At 41.2% G+C, this 22730-nt stretch overlaps 2 protein-coding genes across 5 annotated transcripts; both read left to right on the top strand.

Moving 5' to 3' along the window:
• Positions 1-1812: 1812 nt before the first annotated feature.
• Positions 1813-6563, top strand: LRATD1 (LRAT domain containing 1). Of its 2 annotated transcripts, XM_063713778.1 has the most exons (3): positions 1813-2285; positions 2937-3179; positions 3295-6563. In XM_063713778.1, the coding sequence occupies exon 3, from the start codon at positions 3331-3333 to the stop codon at positions 4207-4209; it is 879 nt and encodes a 292-aa protein (XP_063569848.1). In that variant the 5' UTR covers positions 1813-2285; positions 2937-3179; positions 3295-3330; the 3' UTR covers positions 4210-6563. The 2 variants fall into 2 exon arrangements, with proteins under 2 accessions (XP_063569848.1, XP_002812326.1); XM_002812280.6 differs by lacking the exon at positions 2937-3179 and having other exon boundaries at positions 1819-2285.
• On the top strand, positions 4548-20112 carry LOC100457405 (uncharacterized). 3 transcript variants are annotated; one of them, XM_002812281.4, is made up of 2 exons: positions 4548-4989; positions 18609-20112. In XM_002812281.4, the coding sequence occupies exons 1-2, from the start codon at positions 4548-4550 to the stop codon at positions 18614-18616; spliced, it is 450 nt and encodes a 149-aa protein (XP_002812327.1). In that variant the 3' UTR covers positions 18617-20112. The 3 variants fall into 3 exon arrangements, with proteins under 3 accessions (XP_002812327.1, XP_063569849.1, XP_054404345.1); XM_063713779.1 differs by having other exon boundaries at positions 18606-20112; XM_054548370.2 differs by lacking the exon at positions 18609-20112 and adding an exon at positions 18276-18584.
• The last annotated feature ends 2618 nt before the right edge of the window (positions 20113-22730 follow it).

Raw genomic sequence — 22730 nt, 5'->3', positions numbered from 1 at the left:
CTTGGGGATGGAGGGAGGATTTTTTTTAAGTTATTCAAACGCTGAGTTGCTTTCAAAGAGTTCTTCTCAGACATCAATAATGAACTCTTCAGATACCCTCATCCCAGAGAGCCCTGAAGTCCAGTTTATAACAAGACCAATAACTCACTCCTTATCTCTAAAGCTACTTGTTCAATTCTCTTGACTTCAGGGCCTGAATGAGTTGTTTATTACTTATGGCAAGTATAAAAAAGGCCATCTCAACCTGTGGTCAGTTCCACGAATGGCAACTTGTTTTCTGATAACTCGCATGCACATGGACAATAGCCAAATTTCTAAAAAGATTTAGGTACATCAATTGTATACAGATAGTCATTTAAAACCATTTTTTCCAGCAATATTTTAGCATCTAATTTGATAAATCACTGCATTTGGAGGCTGTGGGGGTGTACAGAGACCTTCAGAAAGCAAACATAAACTGGAGGCTTGGCGGTTTGAAGATATTCAAGCAGAAAAGTCTAGCAAAGAAAAAGGGGGTTCTAATATGGATCAGTCTCCATGTAACCTTGAGCCAATCAGCTGACTTCTCTGGAACACCAGTTTTCTCATTTTATGAAACAGGATTTTATTCAATAAACACTATAACTTAGTGAAAGACTGGATCTGGTATCCCATAGGCTTGGATGGATTGCTGATACTAGTACTGGAGCTTTTGTTTCCCTGTTTGTTACAATTCGGATATTAGTGAGTATCCTACAGAGAAATAACGATTAAATTGTCTACTTAATTTACTCTTAAGTGTCTGGCCACGTATAAGTGGTCAATACAGGCTGTTTTCATTTTTACTATTACTGATGGAACCCACTGCATGGCTAGCATTGGGAAAGAGGCCCAGAATACAAGCTTGTGCAGAATGCAAAGTCTATTCTCAAGGAATTCACTTTGTAGGGAAGAGGTGGGGGGTTCAAATAGGAAGTATCAAATTCCTCATTGGGAAAGAAAAGAGGCTTCATAGAAAAGCTGCTGGAGCCCAGCCTTAAAGATGAGTAGCATTGGGGCCAGAACCAGATGTCTAACAACTCTTTGAGGCTTAATGTTAGGAACTTTTGAAACTATTGGTCTGGAATGTTGTATATATGAAGTTCATTTTTTCAGCATCCAATATTCAGAACACATTCATTCATTAACTTTCCATCCAGAAGTGTAATCATTAACTACTGCTGGAGCCCCCTTTCCCACAAAACCAAACAAAACTTGCTTAGCAATCCCAATTCTGAGGCTTGGAAAACACTTTTACATCCTACTCTCTGCCTGCATGTATGAACTCACATACGTGAGTTGTGAGGTACTCCTCCTATATTCAGAAAATTGGAGGCCAATATCATAGGCACAGCCAGGTAATGCACCGGCCAAAGCTCAGGCTTTTGGGTGGCATTTGACACCAAGCTCCTTTCAAACCGGGCATCAGCTCTGGGTCAGCAGCCTCACTCCAGTCAAAGAAGAGGAGCCAAACGTCGCAGGAGCAATTTCAAAGACGTCTGGGGAAGGAAAAGGGTCTTCGATCCAAGGACCAGCCTAGGGGCCATCAGGAACCAAGGCTCTGGGGGATCCCAGCAGGGCCCAGGCGCCCGCCTCGGACAATGTCGCTGCCTGCCCCGGGCCGCTCGCAGTGCCTGGGCCATACTGGGGTGCCCTGGGGTTTCTTCTCCATACGCAAACTCAGCTTCCCCGCTGGAGTCTTGTCTTCCTGGAACACGGAACGCGGGCGGGCTGTGTTCTCAGTCACAATCAGCTCGAATGAGCCGGGGGGCGCGGGCGCAAGCGGGCAGCACCGCCTGGCGGAAAGCGCCGCGCCCCCCGCGGGTGCGCACACCTCCGCTCTCGAGGGCGGCGCGCGGTCGGGGTGTGCGGGGGACGGGGCGGGGCGGAGCGGAGCAAAGCGCACAGGAGGCCCGCCTCTGCTCCCCTCCCCCGCCGGCGGAGATTGACACAGCTCGGGCACCCGCCCCAACCAATGAGCGCGTCCTGGGGCGGGCCCTGGAACCGGCGGCTCCGGCTACTTAGAGTCGTCGGCGCGGCGGTGGGAAAGCAGAGCCGAGCCGGGACTGTCCAGTGGGAGCAGGCACCCCGGCCTGCGCAGACCTGGAGGCGCACAGGCGCCGCACCGCACGGTTCGGCGAGGGGTAGAGCGGAGCCGCAGCCCCACGCGCAGCCCAGGACCCACTCGCCACCGCCGCTTCCTCAGCACCCATGGGGACCAGGAGACTTTAAAGGAGTTTGGGGTTTCAGGAGCAGGGAAATCACGGGTAGGGAGAAGCGGCTTTCTTTGCCTTGGAAACGGTTTTTCTTCTACCGATTGTTTGGATCCTGTGCTGGGTAGGAGGGAGAGGGGTCTTTGGGCTAAAAGTGAACCTCTCTACACACACACGCTCCCACCCACACCCACACACATACACTGCACTGGCTTTCTCCATCCTTCCCCTGCCTCTTTGTTAGGTTATTTTAGACAGAGCAGCCTCGCCCTGGCGCAGTCCCATTGGCCCTGATGGGGGCAAGGCAAGAGAAGTAAGGGGCAGAGTGCACCTGCCTGTGAGGGCAGGTGTGCCCGGGTGCTTGGGCGTACGTGCAACGGCGAGCGTGCAAGCGTGGAGCTGAAATTGTGTACGAATGTGTGAGGTCTAAGTGTGCCAGTGTGTCGTCGCGAAGGTTTGCCATTGTGGGTGTATGTGACATTATTCACCAGTATACCAGCCTGCCAGTGTCTGGACTCCCAAGTGTCCAAAATGTTGCTGGTGTCAAGTGAATGCCTGAGAATGTGTCTGATTGTCATTGTGCGAGCCGCTGTAAGGGGAGGAAGGCAACCTAGTGCAAAACTGGGAGGTGGGCTGGAGAGGGTGGGGACAGAAATGGGAGCTTGCTCCCAGCTCACTGGCCTTAGGCTCCCTTCTCCCTTTCAGCCCGCCCCTCCGTCCTTCCTGGGTGTCCGTCTCCCACACTGCCACAGCCAGCGCTGTCCTCCCCACCGGGACCCCGCAAGCTCTCCAGCCAGCCTGGGTGTTTTCTTCTGGGAGTTGGACCAGGTTCCTGGAAGGGGTCGGAGGCTGTGTGGTGGCGTCTGCTCTCGCCAGACCGGTGGCGGCTTCTCCGCCCCTCCTACCCCCGGGGAGGCACGGAGGACTCGGCTGGAAAGGGTGACTCCGGTGAGGGCACGTAAGCTAGCCGGCAGGTCCCAGGGGCACTGCACGTCTTGGGGAGGGACACCGAAGGGGGCAGCCCGGACTCTGACGGTGTCTCTGCCTCTCTGTGCCTCCGCAGATCCCCGCTCCTGGCCCTCGCCTCGCCACCTCATTGATGGGCAATCAACTGGACCGCATCACCCACCTCAGCTACAGCGAGTTGCCCACAGGGGACCCGTCGGGGATTGAAAAGGACGAACTGCGGGTCGGGGTTGCCTACTTCTTCTCGGATGATGAGGAAGACCTGGACGAACGCGGGCAGCCCGACAAGTTTGGCGTGAAGGCCCCCCCGGGTTGCACCCCCTGCCCGGAGAGCCCCAGCCGCCACCACCACCACCTGCTGCACCAGCTGGTCCTCAACGAGACTCAGTTTTCCGCTTTTCGGGGCCAGGAATGCATCTTTTCCAAAGTGAGCGGTGGCCCTCAGGGCGCCGACCTGAGCGTCTACGCGGTCACCGCGCTGCCAGCGCTCTGCGAACCCGGCGACCTGCTGGAGCTGCTGTGGCTGCAGCCCGCGCCGGAGCCGCCCGCGCCCGCCCCGCACTGGGCCGTCTACGTGGGCGGCGGGCAGATCATCCACCTGCACCAAGGCGAGATCCGCCAGGACAGCCTGTATGAGGCGGGCGCGGCCAACGTGGGCCGGGTGGTGAATAGCTGGTACCGCTACCGCCCGCTGGTGGCCGAGCTGGTGGTGCAGAACGCCTGCGGCCACCTGGGCCTCAAGAGCGAGGAGATCTGCTGGACGAACTCGGAGAGCTTCGCCGCCTGGTGCCGCTTTGGCAAGCGGGAGTTCAAGGCGGGAGGGGAGGTGCCGGCCGGCACGCAGCCCCCGCAGCAGCAGTACTATCTCAAGGTGCACCTGGGAGAGAACAAGGTCCACACCGCCAGGTTTCACAGCCTGGAAGACCTCATCCGCGAGAAGCGCCGCATCGACGCCAGCGGCCGCCTGCGAGTGCTCCAGGAACTCGCCGACCTCGTGGACGACAAGGAGTAGCCGCCTAGGGGCTGCCGGCCCCTCTGCCTCCCCGCATCTCGCTCCCTTCCCTTCCCCGCACCCGGACTTCGCAGTCGGCGGTTCTCAACCTCTGCCCCTCCACGCGCGTCCGCAGCCGGTGGCCCGGGCCCGGGCTGCACCCCCGCACCCCCAGGCCAGCGGCAGGATGTCTCAGGAACTGCCCCAGGGCCGAAAGGGCGCCGCTGCGAGCGCCTGGCTGACAGCCACTGTGGCGGTGACGGTGCTGGGAGACCCCGCGTGCGCTTTCCCCTTGAGATGTAAACCGGGAACGGGGAAGGGGCTGAGGGGAGAAAGGACATGGCCTTCCCCGCGAGTCCATGGCCAGTGACTGTGGCCCGACTCGAAAACAACCCTCTTCTCAAAAGGGACCATCACCGCCCCGAGCGTGCGCACACAGACCGGTCGGAGGCGAGACCTGGTCTTTACAGGACACAGTTCAGCTCCTCTGTGGATGCGTCCCCAGATCGCAGGATTTCCAAGAAATCGAGCCTGTCCCTTGTGCACTTGGGAATAATTCCCCAAGACAGCACTTCGGGATTCCGGGTTATCCTGAGGCTGCCCGGGACTCTTCCAGCTCTCCAGCCCCAGGTCTCCTGACATTGTGTTCCAGGCTGCGGGCTAAGCCAGACAGTGTTTGCCTCCCGTTCTTTCCACCGTGGGAAGCGAACGCCACCCCCACCCGCCTTTGCCTGCGAGTCTCCCTCGCTGGCAGAAGGGAAGCCGGCCCAGTCCCGGGAGGAAGATGGCGCAGCGAATTCGGTGAGGACAGCCGGCCCCGCCCCCGACAAGGAGCTCGCTGGTTCACCTGGTGTCTGGGAACTTGAATGTGTGAAGGGCGCTTATTGTTCTGAACCCTTGATTGCTCCCTCCTCGGGCTGCATTTCAAAAATAGTCATATTTTTAAAGGAGTTGGAGGAGAGGGAGAGGGAGGACATGGCACCATTCCAGAAACCAGCATTATTACAACACCATAGCCAGTATATTTAGTTTGGCTTTTCCTAACATAGAAATCTTCAAAGGTGGGGAAGTGGAAATAAAGTTTTAAAAATGAGAGAGCAGTTTTCCAACTATGTCAACAAAGCCTATCGTGTTGATGTTTTTATTGACCATTTTAGCAACATGCTAATAAAATTTCAAATTGAAATTTTTATTTTCATGGCTTTAATCCATGATAGTTTAAATACTGGGGGCCATTAAGAGTGGATGTAGCTAAGAGCTTAGCTAACATTGCCTTTTCACTCTATTTTTCTCAAATATAAGAATTCTGTTTTTGAATATTGTAGTTAATTTTTTTGGCTTTCAACAGCAGCCCTAGTAATGGTGGAGTTGTTAATTAATGTGTATATTGTACTGAATTTCTGTCAGTTAAGGGGTTCACTGCTTTGGTGGAAATTGGTGGAAATTGCTAGCAGGTTCCATGATGTTATTTTTTTCTCCATGTTGTATATCATTACCATTTCACATTTGCATTTCTATTTTTCTTCCTCTCCTCCTGATCTCCTTAAAAATGAATGTAGAGTTGGTGGCTTTTTCCCCCTCCTCTTTAGCCAGTTCCACAGTTCAGTTCTTCCTGAAAACAGGGATGAACTTGTAGGATCAGGACAAATGTGTGTTTTTCAAAAACTTAAGGCTGGGTGTGAAACCCCTTCTGTGGACAAGGATTTGTAAACTTCTCTCCTCCCTCCAACTGCGGCCCCAGCCCAACTGATAGTTACTTGATTCAGTGTGCTAGATACTTATAGCATCTATGTCTCTTTCAAGGGAATTTGTCAAATAATGCTGTTTAGCTAATTTTTGCAAGCAATTGCATATTAACAGCTGTGATTTCGTTGGACAGCAAGTATTATGGCCAAAGCCAGTTTCTTGGCATTTCAAAAATAATGCAATAAAAACTAGTTGAGGTTAGCTGAGACTGGAAATGCCTTTTTCATGGTAAATGATTCACTTCTATATTTTTCTTTCTTTTTCTTTTTTTTTTTCCTTTGGTTTTCATCCTGGATTCATCCCCTGATCTTAAATCAAAAGGTCAGATCAATGAACTATGAACTAAAGTATTTTTCTTAAGCCTATTGAGTGATTTATTTTTTAAAAAATGTTTAAATGCATATGCTTTTCTTTCAGCACAAACAACAGCAAAAACTTTTGTAATAACTAACTTACCTTTGCATGTATGAAGAACTGAAAGTCATTTATTTCCCTAACTTATTCCTCTTTCAAGTAACAGGTGGCAGATCATAAAATGAATTCTTTATTGTATCTACACACTCCACATTCTTTACTGTGTCCTACTACTGTATCTTGGCTCCCTGCTGTATTAAACACCATCTTAAGCACCTGTTCCTGCAGGACTCCTTCTTGACATTTGTCTTCCACCTCAAAGTCACTCAAACAGTGGGACCTCATCAAAAGAAATGAATTAGTCTCTATCACACCGAATACTAAGATTTATTTCCTCTGATGGTACATAGATTTCTCTCTCACTAAGAGGGTCACTCTCATAGAGGAATGTCTTGTCAGTTTTATACTTGCTGAGGCTAGACTGACAATAAAAATGAGTTGGGCAGTTAAATTAGCATTCGTTACTGTATTGGCCTATAAAGGATCGGGTTGATGATAATACCTCCACAAATACGCAATAATAAAACAATAGTTATGAAAGAAACTTGAAAGGTTTGCAAGGTTTCTCCTATCCCTGTTGAAATTATCATTTATTATCTCTTTGTCAGTGTTAGTAAGGTAACCCATGACAGAATAATTTGAGTGATAGTTCATCATGCAGAGGATATGATCAAGATATTACCTGACGGTTTTATCCTGAAAAAGTTGTATACTTTTAGGGCATTGTTAACAATTTGAGTGAAACCAAGGTGGTGCAAGTTCCCTTTGCAGATGGCATGGGCACGCTTGATTTTTATCATGAGTGAATGTAATCTTTCTGTATTTTACCAGAGTTACAGCAATTACCTGAAAAGTTTCCTAACATTTTAATAATGTTAGGGATTTCGTTTTGGTTTTAGATGTCCTCAAGAGACAACAGCTTCACAGTAATTTCCATGATGTTGGGTGTGGCTAAGCTGGGGATTGGTTCTGTTCCCCCTGCTCCAGTGTAGAGAAAAGCTATATTTATACTGCATTCTTTCTCAACTTTCAGGTAAAACAAACTATGATTTAAAAAAAGAAAAAGAAAAGAAAAGACAGGTACTTTTACTTCAAAGAGTGCTTTGCTATACTTTTATTTAAACCAAAAATCAAATAAAATAAGGAGGAGGGCTGGGTATACTTTAAACAAAACCAGCCCTGAAATGCTATTATTCTCAAAGTACATTCCAAAAAAAAAAAAAAAAAAAACTATAGAATTTACATATGTTACATTTTTAAGTATGAGTTAAATTGATATAAAGTATTCTTCAATATTTAATAATGTAAGCTGTTGTCATGACCGTATTTTTTAAAAATAATAACGTATATTATAGTTAGGAAACACTTGTGCCAGATCAGAATATCAAGCACAGAAGCAGCTGTATGATTTACCTGTTTTTTTAAAACTTTAATGTTTACCTTCCCCTATGTTTAATTTTTCTGTGGTGAACACTTTTGTTAGAACATGGCTTTTTTATTTTTCTTGGAAAAATATGCTATTAGTATTTACAAAATAATGAATTACCTGAATAAGCAGTATATACTAAAAGTCTTCAAACATTACTTTATTGATTACTTATGTTTTGTGGTGCGCTTTCAACATCCCTAAGAGTTAAATGTCTTGGTCATCTACTAAATGGAACAGGGTCAAGTTTCAATGAAACTAATACTTATTACACAATCATAATACAGCAACCTAATTTTCTTTTATTTATAGGCATATCTTTAAAGATTTCTTCTCTTTTTTGAACAAATGAAGAGAATCCAGTTAGTTTTTGCCTTTCAGAGGTGATTTGCCATGTGCACAAAGGGTCTGTAGGTGAAAAGACAGGCTTTTGGGTTTCTTGAAACATCAAAAACTGAATTTAGAGAATGGTTATCTAACACTCAAGTCAATGTTTTTTTTTTTTTGAAATTACTAGCTATTGGTATAATATACATATGTGTACATGTATACGTATACATACACACATATATACATTCACATATATGTAAGTATACACTCATATACATATATACACATGTATATATACCTGTGTACACATACATTTTTGCCTATAGCTAGCAATTATTTCATTCAGATCCACACACACACACACACACACACACACACAGGCTACTTAAAAACAAAATGGAGAGTGACTTGAGATATACAGAAACAGGAAGAAAAGCCCTGGCAGTCATATGTGGGAGTTGTGCAATTTGTTTTATTCTCATTTTTTGGAAGAATATGTTCCTGGTTTCTCTAACTAAAAGGAAAAAATTCAAAGGAAAGTTGCAAATATTAGGAAGTAACTGAAAAATAAGAAGCAAGATAAAGTGGGGAGGCTATGAGATCATATAATGAGCTAATAAACTTTTCAACAGGGGACACTTGTTCTCCCTTCTAACTGAAGACACTAAAGAGAAGCTAAGATCCAATCTTTCAATCATTTAGTAATTTATAAAATCCCATTATTTCATAACTCAGAGTTTACCTTTGAGGTTGTATGTTTACCTCATTTGAACTCGAAATAGAAGAGGTTTAAGTATTTGAATAGGTTGAGAAAAAAAGGAAAAATAGTCTTCCCTGCCCTTGTCACTGATGGTGACACTACTTGTAATTACTGTATTTTTTTGGCAGGACACTCAGATGAATGGCTTCCTGCGCTGTGGACTTTTATCATTCTTTTTGATGGCTGATAGTAGAAAGCACGCAGTAGGTACTCCATAAATGTAAGACTATGGCAGCTGTCTAGTACAAGTGCTTCTCACTGATTCTTGGTTACCAGGAAAACCAGAAAGCCCATCATTTGCCTTGCCTGCAAAGGCGAGCCTAAAGAAATTTCTCTAACCAAAATTGGCAGGGTCTTTCCACCACAAAAGGCTCTTGGAAATATACCTTATGGGGCTTAAGGCTAATTTCAGTTGAATGGTATTTGTAATATTTGATTTGCTTCTAGCGGAGAAAACAGTCAAAGAATCCAGGAAAAGTAGAAAATGTTCTCTTGTCATTCAGTCAGAAAGGGAAAAGCAAACTAATAGTTCCAACTGTAACTTTCACGACTTCATCTCTCATTCACCTCAAGGAGAGATTTTTCTTGCATGAAACCACAAGATTACTCCTTCAGAAGGAAGCTTATTGTAGCTCTTGCTAAAAATTTTCTTCGGTATATGGGAATAGATTTACTAGATGTACACTTATCTCTGGGAAAATTAGATTTGATGGAGTCTGGTCATGGGTGTTTTTCTAAATACACGTTACTCATTTATATATTAAAATAATTGCTATGCCTCTTGGCTTTTATAATCCAATTCTTAATATGAACATGAGTTCTGAACTTTATTTTGTCCAAAAGATAGATGCTTATGAAATACTAGGTATGAATAGTCAGTGTCCTAAATTTCAAGCACAAAATGAATGCTTCAAAAGTTACTTTGAGCACCATTTAATGTTTCAAAAAATTGAAAAAGATCATATAAGGCTATTGCTTATATGTATCCTAAGGAAATTCTTGCCATCAATGTGTGATATAGACATTAATCTTCTATTCGAGAGCTTCTTTATTATAAGTACACTGATATTTACTTTAGCAAATAAGTTATTATTCTAAATTCAGTTATATTCCCTGTGACAGCCCTATGACATACCAGCTCTTTGCTCACTTCCAAGTCCACTGTAGATTTCAGATTCTGCAAGGGGGTGAGCAGATCTAGGGAGATCATACCCATGATGACTTTGTAAAACATCTCTCAACTCCCAACAGCACACGCGCTTTATTTCTTCCCACCTTTCGCTTCTCAGTGCAAGTGTCTGCCCAGGGGGTCTGAGCTAGAGGAAGGCAAGGCTCAGAGGTAGGATTGCCAGATTTAGCAAATAAAAATACAGGATGCTCAGTTACATTTGAATTTCAGATAAATTATTATTGATTTTAGGATTATTGTTTTAGGATAAATATGTTCCCTGCAATATTTAGGTTGTTTGTACTAAAACTTATCTGCTTATCTGAAATTCAAATGTAACTGCATGTCCAGTTTATTATCTGGCAACCCTTCTCAAGGATAATTTTATCAACTCTAAGAAGCAATAGAGCCCCCTGACTTTTTGGAGCTGGAAAACTAAGGACACACCCCCTACCCACAACATTGAGGTCCTGTGAGATTTTCCATGTGTCTTTTAAGGCCAGAGTCAAATTCAGTCCTAGGAATGAGCACATAGTACAGGAGAAGCCTCAGAAGAGTTCACAGCCCCCATGATCGTTGAGAGAGAGTTGGTTGTGTGTATGTGTAGATGCAGGTGGGTAGGTGTTTCTTGTACTCCTTTGATTCTATTTTATAAGAGACACCATCCTTTACCTGGGGTTATGATGAATACTTTCCTAGATACAGTCAGGAATACCGTATGCTACTGTTTTTTATCCCACCTATTTATCCCAATCTGGATTGTCACTTTACATCTGGCTATTTCTATAGCTTCCTCACCTGTCTCTACCCCTCTAGCTCCTCTATCCAAACACCTGTGTCTATAGTGATGTATCTAACCACAGAGTCATCACTCCCAAGTAAAGGCTGAGCTCCTTAGTGGGGCAGTCAGCATCTTCCATGGTCTGGCCCCTATCTTCTCCAACTTGCATTTCCTTCAACTCTCAGCTTATACTCCGGCCACACACGACTTTTTGTAGAACATGTAGTTGTCATTCGTACTTCCATGGCTTTCTATGTTGTCCCCTTAACCTGATTACCATTCTAAATTGCTGAACAGCAAACTCTCCTTCATCTATGCTTTATGGCCGAGCTCCATGCTAGCCCCTCAGGTGGCTTTAGTTATTTTCTTTTGTAGTTCCCATTGTAGTTTGTTAGCACCCCCAGACTCTCTCTTCAACTACAAATACCATTTATGTCTGTCTCTTCCTAGGTCTATTGGGGAAAGCTCTGTGACTTTCTCTTTTTTGTTTCTGGAAAGTCTAACACTTGCAGTAGGTGCTCAATTAGAGTCTATTCACTCAATGGAGGAACCGGGGAAGGTATGTGAGGAATACCGCCCAGCATCCCTCTAGGAGGTAAACCACGGTAGGAATGGGCTAACAGTGCATATCAACTTATACGAGATTCTTCTTAAGAACCATACAGTAGAAATTTAGTTTCCGTTTAGAAAATAAGCTGGAATGATGTGAACCTTCACTGTGGTATATTATACTGCAAGTGATGGGAGATCAGCTATACAGAGTTTAAAAGGTTTCTCTGTCCCGGGTATACTGGTACAAACATTTCTTCTTGAATGAACTTTATGAGTTGCATTACTATGGAAATACAAATTTTTCTCCTCTTGATCATTTAATTTCTGCCCAGGTGAGGTAGCTTTGGGTGTTGCAAATTTCGAAGGCACCTGAGGTTTGATTTGCAAGAATTAAAGATGAGACCAGACATTTCTTGAATAGACCACTGTAGTGAATGGGCTGTAGACTGCCAGAGATGTTCAGTCAGTGAAGAAAGAGTCTACTGAAAACCTAGGCATTGTTTACCTTTTGGAAAGTGAAATCTCTCCCAATCTTACCAAGCAAATTCACCTACATTCACCTACAGCATGTATGGGGAAACAAAACAAAACAAAACAAAATCACCTTGCCAGACCTTCCAGTAAGGGGAGCAGAAGAAAAACAGCCTCCTTTGATTGACGGTTGGACCTCCAGGCTGGTTGAACAGCTAGAATAATTTGAAATGCAATTGAGCGCTGAGAATGTAACTAGATTAATGTCTTATGAAATATATATGCTTTTATATTGATGTGTTCCTTGGAACTCCTAGGAGGAGCACCCCTTCCTTTTATAGGGAGTTATTATTCTCTTAGCACCTCTGGACATTTAATTTAGTTTAATCTGGTTCTGGACATGGTTAAGGTTGCCTGTATCTAAGACAAGCTATTTTAATTTGGGATTTTAAACCACAATATCCTGTTGAGAAAAAAAGTGTCAACATTCTAGAGAGCTTCTTTAGAGTGAAATATTACTAATTTGGGATTCGAAATCCAGGTAAATAGAGGTTCTGGTAAAACATTGCTTATGGCCTGAGAGCAATTTCCAGAGTAGACAGTGGAGGAGATTTTTCATTATGCAGCCTCACTATTCTGATTTCAGAAATTGGTGCCCCTTGCATGTGTCTGCTTTATTTGTGTATAATTTTATAAGACAGGATCTATGAAAGAAAATGGGAGGAGAGGTAGTTACTCCATCCTTTATAGGCCAACAAAACAAAGGCTCTAAATCCAGATTATTTCTGCCTATGTTACCTCCTTACAGCCTTCAAGGGCTTTCCATAACTCATAAGATAAAACCCAGACTCCCTGGCAGCACGCAAGCTCTGCTCCAGTCTGTCCCATACTCCCCTCCTCCAACCCCAACACCCAACCTCTGAAGCTTCATCCCCTGATCTTCACAGTACATTCTCACTGGGAGGCATGTGTACTGGACCACCTACCTTTCCCCAAAAGCCTAGTGATTGTATGCCTTTGCTCAAGCTGTTTCACTTGTATGGAACATTCTTCTACTCTCCTTGGCACATGTAAAAGTCCTCCTCATCCAGAGTCCTGGTGAGAACTCTGTTCACTCACCAGCTGTTCTGTGAAGCTTCTCCTTTGCCTGCAACACCCCCTACAAAAACAGCTAAAACTGGCCAAATTCATCCTCTCCCATTTGAACTTCTGGTGTAGCACTTTCTCCAAACATTTAATGATCATGCCATCCATTTAATATTACAGTTTTCGCCCCTAAACTATGTCAAACATCATCTATTTAAGTTAATGAGAACCTGATTGCCTTCTGAAATAAGTTTGAGGAAGGTGTCTTGGCACTTTGATCTTTGACTGGTTAGTAACTAGTAGCTGGTCCATAGTAGGTCCTCAATCAATGCTGACTTAATTCTCTGAATCTAATTTAGTTCAAAAACAACTATTCTACAACAAGAACAGTAAGTTGTATTTTGAAATTAATGTCCTAGTGGGAGATAAACTCCTTAAACATGTGTTGGGTCCCTAATAAAGGCAAGCATTTTTTTTTTTTAATTTCACATGGATACAAAGCATAGTCTAGATTTTAAGAACGAGACAGGACAAAGGAGACAGGCCCACTATTAGCTATAATCCATTATAGCCTGGAATATAGGTAATTACCCACGTATAATTTTTTAAAAATACCATAGGAGGTCAAAGGAAGAAACATTTGAAGGTATACATCAGCTTCAAAAATCAGCCTTTGACTGGCATGGAGTATTTGAATGATGTTTCTGAGATAATTACACATTTTTGTTAATTTTTATTATTAGGTGGAAATATAGATAAATATACTTTCTTGTTATTTAAATATAATAGACTATCTTCTGTCATTGTATATTAAATACTATATTAGAGTGAGTTTGGTCTTATGAAGTCTGCAGAAGTACAGTTTAAATGTGTTTAAGCGAAGTCCTTTTGATGTTAAACTACCAAGATCAGCAGATTATTAGCATTGGATTTAACAATTAATTCACCTCCCAGTGTATACTTGTAGACACGGTCTTTGATTGATAGATTGATTGGATGCCTAAGATTCAGTTCACAGGGTTGGGACAGGTTCTTTAATCGGTAACTGTGAAAATACAAGAGCTTCTTGGAGTGGGGCTGGACCCAAAGCAGTGATGACCTGAGAGGATAGTCTCACCCAAGGAGAGAGGCTGAACTGATAGACAAGAAGACAGGGTCATAGGCCAGTGCTGAGGAGCTAGGGGAGCTATAAAGAGAAAGAACAAGCAGGATGTTGGAGCTGTGAGGACAACTATCAGATGCAGTGTGCAGAATGTTTCAGGACAAAGACCCTTTTCCAAAGTAGAAATAATAATTGAGGTGCAACAGTTGCCAAAAGGGAATTAACAACTCTAAAAAATGGTATTGGCTCACAATCTATATAAATATTTCAATTTTAAAGCATATTGTGTTTAATTTAAAATGGCCTTCTGAAGGAAAAAGCAAAACAGAAAACCTGTTAACTTTGACAGTATTCTTTCAATATAAATAATTGAATTTCTTTGAAGAAAAACAAATCTGAGCCTCTTGTCCAAAGAAATCTTGAATTTGCTCATGTGTTTCCAGTGGCCTTTGGCACATAGCATTGGCTTTCTAAATGCCTCTAATAACTACAGTAAATGTCTCTATGAAATTCGGCACATCATACAAACAAAATGTTCCTTCTTGTGTGCGATTCCCATTTACTTTAAGAAGGAGAAATTCCAGGTTATATACAAAGATTGATAAGTTTGCCAAAGTATCCAGGTATATAACCATCAGCTTCTGGACTGCAATTCCTTAATGTTACTGAATTCCAAAGAAAAACAGCTGACTTTATGCATTTATTTTAATAAGGCTGTGAAAACAGTCCATTTACAGTGTAAAAACCCCTTGTCTTTTAAAAATGCTAGACGGAATCTTTTCATAAATTAAATTTATCTGCCTGTCAAATCTGTCAAATTGACAAGAACTTTCAAGGAGTATTGCTGATGTTGTAGTTCTGCTTTTCCAATAGGATTACATTTGGAATTTAATAAGGGCTGCTTAGAGGAAGAACCCATCCATCAGGGTAATTTTAAGTAACAAATACTTATATAATATCTTAAGTCTCCAACCTTATAGGGCCACAATGATTTTGTTTCCTTTGAAAAACCTTTTATTACTTACAATAGTGTCCTGAATATCATATTTGCTTATAAAGATGAAATAATGTAAGGAGGCAACTAAGTCTACAACATCAGAAAAATAATTATTGACATTTGCTCAGAAATGTATAGCATACGTAGTCAATTGTCCTGATGACCAACCTTGTGTCTGTCAGGTCTTACTGTTCCCTGCATACAAATAGGGACACTGAGGCTTAGAAGGGGAAAATATCCAACTCAGTATCACATATCTTGCATTTAGTAGACCCAGCACTTTAACTCAGGGGTTCTGATCCGAAACATTACATCTCTCTGTCCCTTGTAAGATTTTCCTGGAATAATCAAATGTCTCCCTCCACCTTTTTCTTATAGAACAAAACCTATTTAATGTTTTCAGTGAATGCGTGGGGTATTTATATCAAAGCTCTAGTAGTGACCAGTTAATGAAGATGAGCTCTTAATTTTTCACAATGATCTACCTTAGAGAGGTAGGTATCAGGGTATTCAAAAAGGCAAATCCATTCAAACTCTGGACCAATTGTATAACACACACTAACCACCTATACTTGATGTCCAACCTCCTGGAATGAAAGTCTCAAGTACATGTCCAAATGTCAAAATGGAATCAAGCCTCAATTTTCAGATTCTTTGTTTTTCATTCTCAACTTTAGAAACAGAGGTGCATCTGTTGGATAATAGTCAAGGTGTCTGTGTCGGTAACCAGGGGTCCAAGGTAATTCTCAAAGGACTTTTCATTTATTCATCAATAAATACTATGCTGTTGATCATGTGTTGGGAAAAATGTCTTTCAAAAATAAGTTGAACAAGAACAAACGTCAATGCATAGCATGCTTTTAATAAGAAGTTAAATATTCTGGATGAAAAGTGTATTTGCAATTTTAATTAAAATTTTTCCAGCAACAACCTGCAATAGTTGTACAAAATAATAACTGTTCAGTGACTGGCCAGGCCTAACAGCAGGGTAATGACATGAGACAGGCCAGGCACTAATCTGGATGAAGGACCTATCTACAGATGTAAAGATCCCTATTTAACTGAGCTGGAAGAGCATTACCATGAGATGCTGCAGTAAAACAAGTTACCCATGACCATTCTCATGAAAACATATCTGGTATTCATTTGTAAATGAGATTAGTTATTCCTCATGAACCATGAACTCACTGGAGATCAAAATAGACCCAAATAAATGAAACCCACTCAGTAAATAGTCTCAGAGAAAGATGGTATATGGGAAAGGACATTGGACTTGAAAAACACATGGCTACACATCCAGCTCTTTGCTTCTTGGACAAGTCACTGCCCTGAGCCTCTATCCCTCAGCCTTTTAACAGGAGACTATGAACCCTAACTCACAATGTTAGGATGAAGCTAACTAAATGTCTATAAATCTGTCCACCCACAATCCTTTGTACATAAAAGGCAATCAGCAGACATTAGCTGAATTAAGTTAAAATACTAAGTGAATTTTCTTTTATCACTGAGATTGCAGGTTTCCTAATTTTTGAATGTGTTTTATTTGTCTTTATAGGTGATAAATCTTTGGAAAGAATGGGTCTTCTCTTACTCATTTTTTAACCCCCTTAGCTGAATTTCAAACATGAAGTAGTTCAAACACTTCTTGATAAAAGTCAAAGGGCAACTAAAATTTTATCCAAATAGAGGTGCTCTGAGGACAATGAAAATGAGTGTTTCTTAGAATGAATATATGAACTACTTGCTGTGGACTCAATCATTGTAACCTCCCCAAATCCATATGTTGAAATCCTAACCCCCAAAGTGATGATATTAGGAGATGGGGCCTTTGGGAGGTGTTAGGTCATGAGGGTGGACCCCTCATGAATTGGATTAGTACCTCTATAAAAAGACACTTAAGACCTTGCTTTTTCTCTCTATCAGCCATGTCAGGATACAATGAGAATATAGCAATCTGTAACTATTAAGAGGGCCCTCACCAGACCTTGATCATGCTGACACTGTGATCTCAGATTTTCAGCCTCCAGAACTGTGAGGATAAGTCACTCAGTTCATGGTATTTTAACCCAAATAGACTATGACACTATTCTATTAAAGGAAGTACAAATACTTCCTCCTAATATTTTATTCAATGACTGCATCTAAGCTGCACTGAAAGTCTAAAAATAGTACCCACAGCTGTGTTCCCATGGCCAGAGGATTCTCCAGGCATTATCCTCCTACCCTTCACTGAGAACTATTGCACTCTCGTCTATGTTCACTGCTTTTAAGGACTTCCCAATGCTTACAGTTTACTTCTCCGCCCTTTCAACTGAAAACTCTATTGCAAGGTTTATCTCTGTTATATATTGGAGGAAGGTCTTACACACATGACTCTTTATTATAAAAGTTATGTTTTTATTTGTGTGTTTACTCAGACTTTTAAAAGTGAGAGGAAAATTGTATAAATATTGTATTCCTCAGTCTGTAGAGGCATCAGTTCCTCATAGACTCTGTCTCCTCTTTGGAGCCTCTGCCTATTTTATTAGCACAGCAGTTCTCAACCTTCTTGCTCTCAGGGCCTTTAAATTGCTGGGGAGGCCAAAGAGTTTTTGTCTATGGAAATTATATTTATCAACATTTGCCATGATAGAAATAATACTAGGTTTTAAAATATTAACACTTTTTAAAATTCCAAATCACAAAACTATTACCTGTTACATAGTGATGCTTTTTATAAAAATAACTATATTTTCCAAAGAGAAGAGTGAGAAGAGTGGCATTGTTTCACACTTTTGCAAATTTTTTAAATGACTGTTTTAATAGAAGACAACTGGATTCTTATGTCTGCCTTTGCATTCAAACTGTTCTCATATAACACATCCTGTAACCTTTGTCAAACTCCTGTAAACACTTGCATAAGAATAGAGTAGAAAAGCCAAAACGGTAGAATTGTGAAAATGGTTTTGAGCTTGTGCATCCTGTAAAAGAGTCTCTGGGATCCCACAGGATTCAGGACCACACTTTGAGAACCACTGCAATGAGATCTTGCCTAGCTTTCCAAGTAGCTTTCAACTAGCTTCTCCTGGTGTTCATACTCAGGATGTCCATCTGCCAAATCACCACATCAGTGAAATACACATGTAACTGGCATGAAGTAATACAATCAAAACTATCTTGTTTTTTCAAATCCCACATTTATTCATGAAGGTAGTTTCTCCCCTGTCACTGGGTAAAGTCAGGCCAGTTCATTAACTTTTTCTCTTCTCTCTTAGGTAACAGAAAGTTCTATGCTGCTCCAAGTTGCAGAAACAAAATCTCAAGTGGAGCTTGGAAAGCCTATACCCTTCAAAGAGCGAATTTACAACTTTATTAAAAGTCCTGGGACTTGCCTCTCTCCCAATGGGAACAGCTTTGCCTGTCTTTACTTTTTGACCTATGTTGATAACTCTAGACCCACTCCTCTAGAGCATGTGCATGTGTAGGAGTTGGGGGAGGAGGGATGTAGAGAGGATGGTGGTAGAAGGCTGGTAAAGCAGTCAGGAAATGTATGACTTCATTGGCACTTTTAATAAATAAAAACATTGTGTTTTTCTTGTGCCTAGCAGAATTTTAGAGTTGGATCTTTGTCTCATGGATGCTCTTAGGAGACCCACCAACCACCAACTCCTGGTATTGCAACTGGAACCCCTCGACCTGGGTGAATGTACTCTTTTCAGCAACCATATCCTCCCTCCTCTTGCCAGGTAAGGTGAGAAGCAATTCCTCTGCCTAGAAGCTCTGCTGGGTGAAATATCAGGAGATCCCACCCAAGCTTTCTCTTGCGTGTAGCCTATATCCAGCACAGGAGCATAGGCTCATCCTGCAGTTGGCCAGCCTCTTGTCCTCTGGATATCCTGGGAGGGAATCCTAATGAAGGAATCTCCAGTGGTTTACTGAAGCCCTTTGTGCTAGGCCTGAGGTGAGATGGAATTGCTCCATCCTATGCCCAGGAGGCCTGCGAGGACTCACAGTGCACCACCATCCTCAGAAATCCTCTCTCCCTGTAGGCTGTGGTCTGAATCTTTGTGTCTTCCCAAAATTCATATGTTGAAATCCTAACCCCCCAGGTGATAATATTAGAAGATGGGGCCTTTCAGGAGTTGACTAAAACTTCAAGGAAAAGCTCTCACAAATGGGATTAGTTCCCTTATAAAATAGGTCCAAGGAAACTTGCTCACTTCTAACACCATGTGAGGACACAGTGAGAAGGCACCATCTATAAGCCAGAAAGCTGTCCCTCACCAGACATAGATCTGCTGGCACCTTGATCTTGGACTTCCCACCCTCCAGAACTGGGAGAAATAAGTGTAAATTGTTTATAAGCTACACAGTTTATGGTATTATGTTATAGCAGCCCAAACAGACATTGTATTTCCTCAATGTTGGTTTAAGAGTTGTCTAAACCAGTTTATTATCATACTGTGGATGTTTCTAGCTCTCACTGTAGCATTCCATCTCTTTTCTATCTCAGTGACTTAGTCAAAGCATCTAGTTGAACACTCTGTTATTTAAAGAAACCAGCATTCACTGGCTGTTCCCAGCTCCAGGAACTCAGGTGGATTCATAATTTGTTCTGTTTCCTTGCACTTAGGAAAAGTACTGACAGCTCATAATTGGTTGTATTTCTTAGGATATTTGCATTTAAACTAGAAGCAATGCTTTCTTTTCTTGGTATAATTTGTCTTACATTTTTTAAAGTAATAGCTATTCATTAAATTACATTTGAAAATGCAGGAAGAAAGAAAAAAATTGTCTATAATTCTACCACTCATATAAAACCACTATTCACGTATGGGTACTTTCCTCTATTAACCTTTCAAAGCATGTCTCAATTTTAATTGTATTCACACAAATACAATTTTATGTCATACATTTTACTTATTAATATGCTATTAGCATCACCAATGTCAATATAAACTCCATGTAAACATCAATTTAATGGTTGCAAAGTATTATATCAACTGGATATGCCATGGCTTATTTAATCACTGTATTTATTGTTAAATATTTGCATTGTTTACACTGTTTGGTATTGAAAACCATGCTGCAATAAATATCTTTGGATAGATACTTTTTTCTTTATTTTGGGCTATTTCCTTAGAATATATTTCTGGATATGGAGTGACTGAGTAAATGAACACGAAAGATTTTAGGATACACACATACACATTTATGTGCATATACGCGCACTGATTTGCAAAAAGCTAACATATGCCTATGTTCATGGCCTATCACAATCATTGATACGTGAAATCTCACATTCTTTATTGATTGATTTCTTTTTATTTACAATCTTAATTTCCATCCCGCTCATCCTCATCATAGGACCCCAGTCTAATAAGTTTAATATATATCTCTTTATTTGTACATGGTCATATTAGCATGAATTTTTATTTTGTGTGTACGTCCTATAAATGCACACAAATGATGTTGTGCTATGGATCTCATATTGTTTCTTTTTTTTTTCACCTAGCACTAGGTTTCTAAGATCTATTTACATCATAGATCTGTCTAAGACTACTGGGTGCTGCCTGATTTGCTTCTATGCATCCATTATGCTATACTTCTCTTAACTAGCAGACTTCCCTGGATTGCATCTAGCTCTGCACTACAACAAATAGTGCTGCTATAATTTTCCCTAGTCCTTGCCACCTCCTGGGTAAGAGAGAATGCTAGGTCATCAGACATACATACACCTATCTGAACTAAGTACTGCCTGATTGCTTTCCAGAGTGATTCCTCCAGTCTGCGTTCTCCGCAGCTGTGCATATGAGTCTCTGTAACCACAAATCCCACCCATACTGGGCATTATCCATCTTCCTAATTTTCCCACTCTGGCAGTTGCAAAGTGATATCTCATGGTTGTTTTCATTTGTATTTCCCTAAATACTAGTGAGTTTGAGCATCTTTTCATATGTTTGTTAGTCATTTGTGTTTCTCTAATCTGATTTGCCTGTTTATATCTTTATCCATTTATCTGATAGGGTTTTCATTTTTTCTCATTATTATCATAAATATTAATAATGTATTTTACATTTTTGATAGAATTTTATATTTTTTTGAGAAAATCTTGTGGTTTTGTTCAATAGATTGATTCATAGATCTTTTTGTTATATCTAAGGTGAATGTACATATTGTAAATTGGTGATAAATTTATTTTTTGATAAATGCTATTAATTTTTATATATTGATTTTATTCCAGTAGTCTTGGACCTTCCTTTTTGTTTCTCAACTTTGTCAGTTCAATCATATTTAAAAAAATAATAAGGTCTACACGTTGGAGGCTGAGGCAGGAGGATCACAAGGTCAAGAGATTGAGACCATCCTGGCTAACACGGTGAAACCCCATCTCTACTAAAAATACAAAAAATTAGCCGGGCGTGGTGGCATGTGCCTGTACTCCCAGCTATTCCGGAGACTGAGGCAGGAGAATCGCTTGAACCCAGGAGGTGGAGGTTGCAGTGAGCCGAGATCACGCCACTGCACTCCAGCCTGGGTGACAGAGCAAGACTCCGTCTCAAAATAAATAAATAAAATAAATAAATAAATAAATAAATAAATAAATAAATAAATAAAGTCTGTTTCTTCCCCTAGAAATTGAGAAGCTCTTTAGAAATTGGGAAAATTAGCTCTTTGCCTTAATAAGGCAAATGGCTTATTAGCCCTTTGTTTGTGAATGTGTTACAATTAGTTTTGCCTATATTTTGGTGATTTTGCCATACCATTATGAAATAGAATGTATCAGTTTTTTATTTTGTATCTTGCTTACAAAGGCCCTTTTTAAAGAAATTATATTGTGCTTTATTCTAGTAGGTTTATATTTTCATTAATTCAGATTTAAATATTTAATTTATTTGAAGTTTATTCTGTTATAAGAAGTGAGGTATAGATCCAAATTTATGATTGTAATGGCTACACAGTTGAATAAGCCCTCTTTCCCTATTGATTTGAAATGTCCTATTTATCATATTCTACATTTTTTCATCTATACGTGGGTCTATTTCTTATTATATTATTTGTCATTGGTCTGTGTTTTAATGCTTTATGTGTATGCCATAAAAATTACTGTAGCTTTAGTTATTATTTTAATAGCCAATAGGACTGATCATCCCTCAGGACCTCCTTTTCAGAATTTTCCTGCATATTTTTACTTACTTATTTATTTCATTTTATTTGTTTTACTACACTGACTAGAACATCCAGTACAAGATTAAATAGAAACCATGTTAACAAGTACTTTCATATTGTTCCTGATATTAAAGAAAAAGCTTCTAAAGTTTCAACATTAAGTATAATGTTTACTGTAGATTTTTGGTAGGAACTCTTTATTAAGCTAAGGAAGTTCTTTTTATTTCTACTTTACACTACACACCAACCACAAGGTAAAACTGAAAAGACTGACAATACCAAGTGCTGCTGAGGATGTGAAGTCCCTGGATCTCACATACACAATTAATGGGCATTTAAACTGATAACAGTACCTTTGGGAAGTTTCTGCTAAGCTTGGAAATACTCATACGTTATGACCCAGCAATTTCACTCATGTATGGATTCTAGAAATGTGTACATAGGTGTAACAAAAGATGCGTACAAGAATCTTAAAAGTAGTGTTATTAGTCATAGCAAAAGGCTGGGGAAGACTCAAATCTCCAACAGTACAGTAGACAAATAATTTGTGCTGTATTCAT

This window comes from Pongo abelii, chromosome 12, assembly GCF_028885655.2.
Source record: "Pongo abelii isolate AG06213 chromosome 12, NHGRI_mPonAbe1-v2.0_pri, whole genome shotgun sequence".
Classification (NCBI taxonomy): Eukaryota; Metazoa; Chordata; class Mammalia; order Primates; family Hominidae; genus Pongo; species Pongo abelii.
The sequence above is the reverse complement of the archived record's forward strand: the minus strand, read 5'-3'. Positions and strand labels throughout refer to the sequence as shown.

What these genes read in the sequence shown, in the direction of transcription:
- LRATD1 (XM_063713778.1), top strand. Translation starts at nt 3,331, where the DNA reads ATGGGCAATCAACTGGACCGCATCACCCACCTCAGCTACAGCGAGTTG.
- LOC100457405 (XM_054548370.2), top strand. Translation starts at nt 4,548, where the DNA reads ATGGCCAGTGACTGTGGCCCGACTCGAAAACAACCCTCTTCTCAAAAG. An exon ending in AAGATGGCGCAGCGAATTCG is followed by an intron (nt 4,990 to 18,275) that starts GTGAGGACAGCC and finishes CTTCTCTCTTAG; the next exon opens with GTAACAGAAAGTTCTATGCT.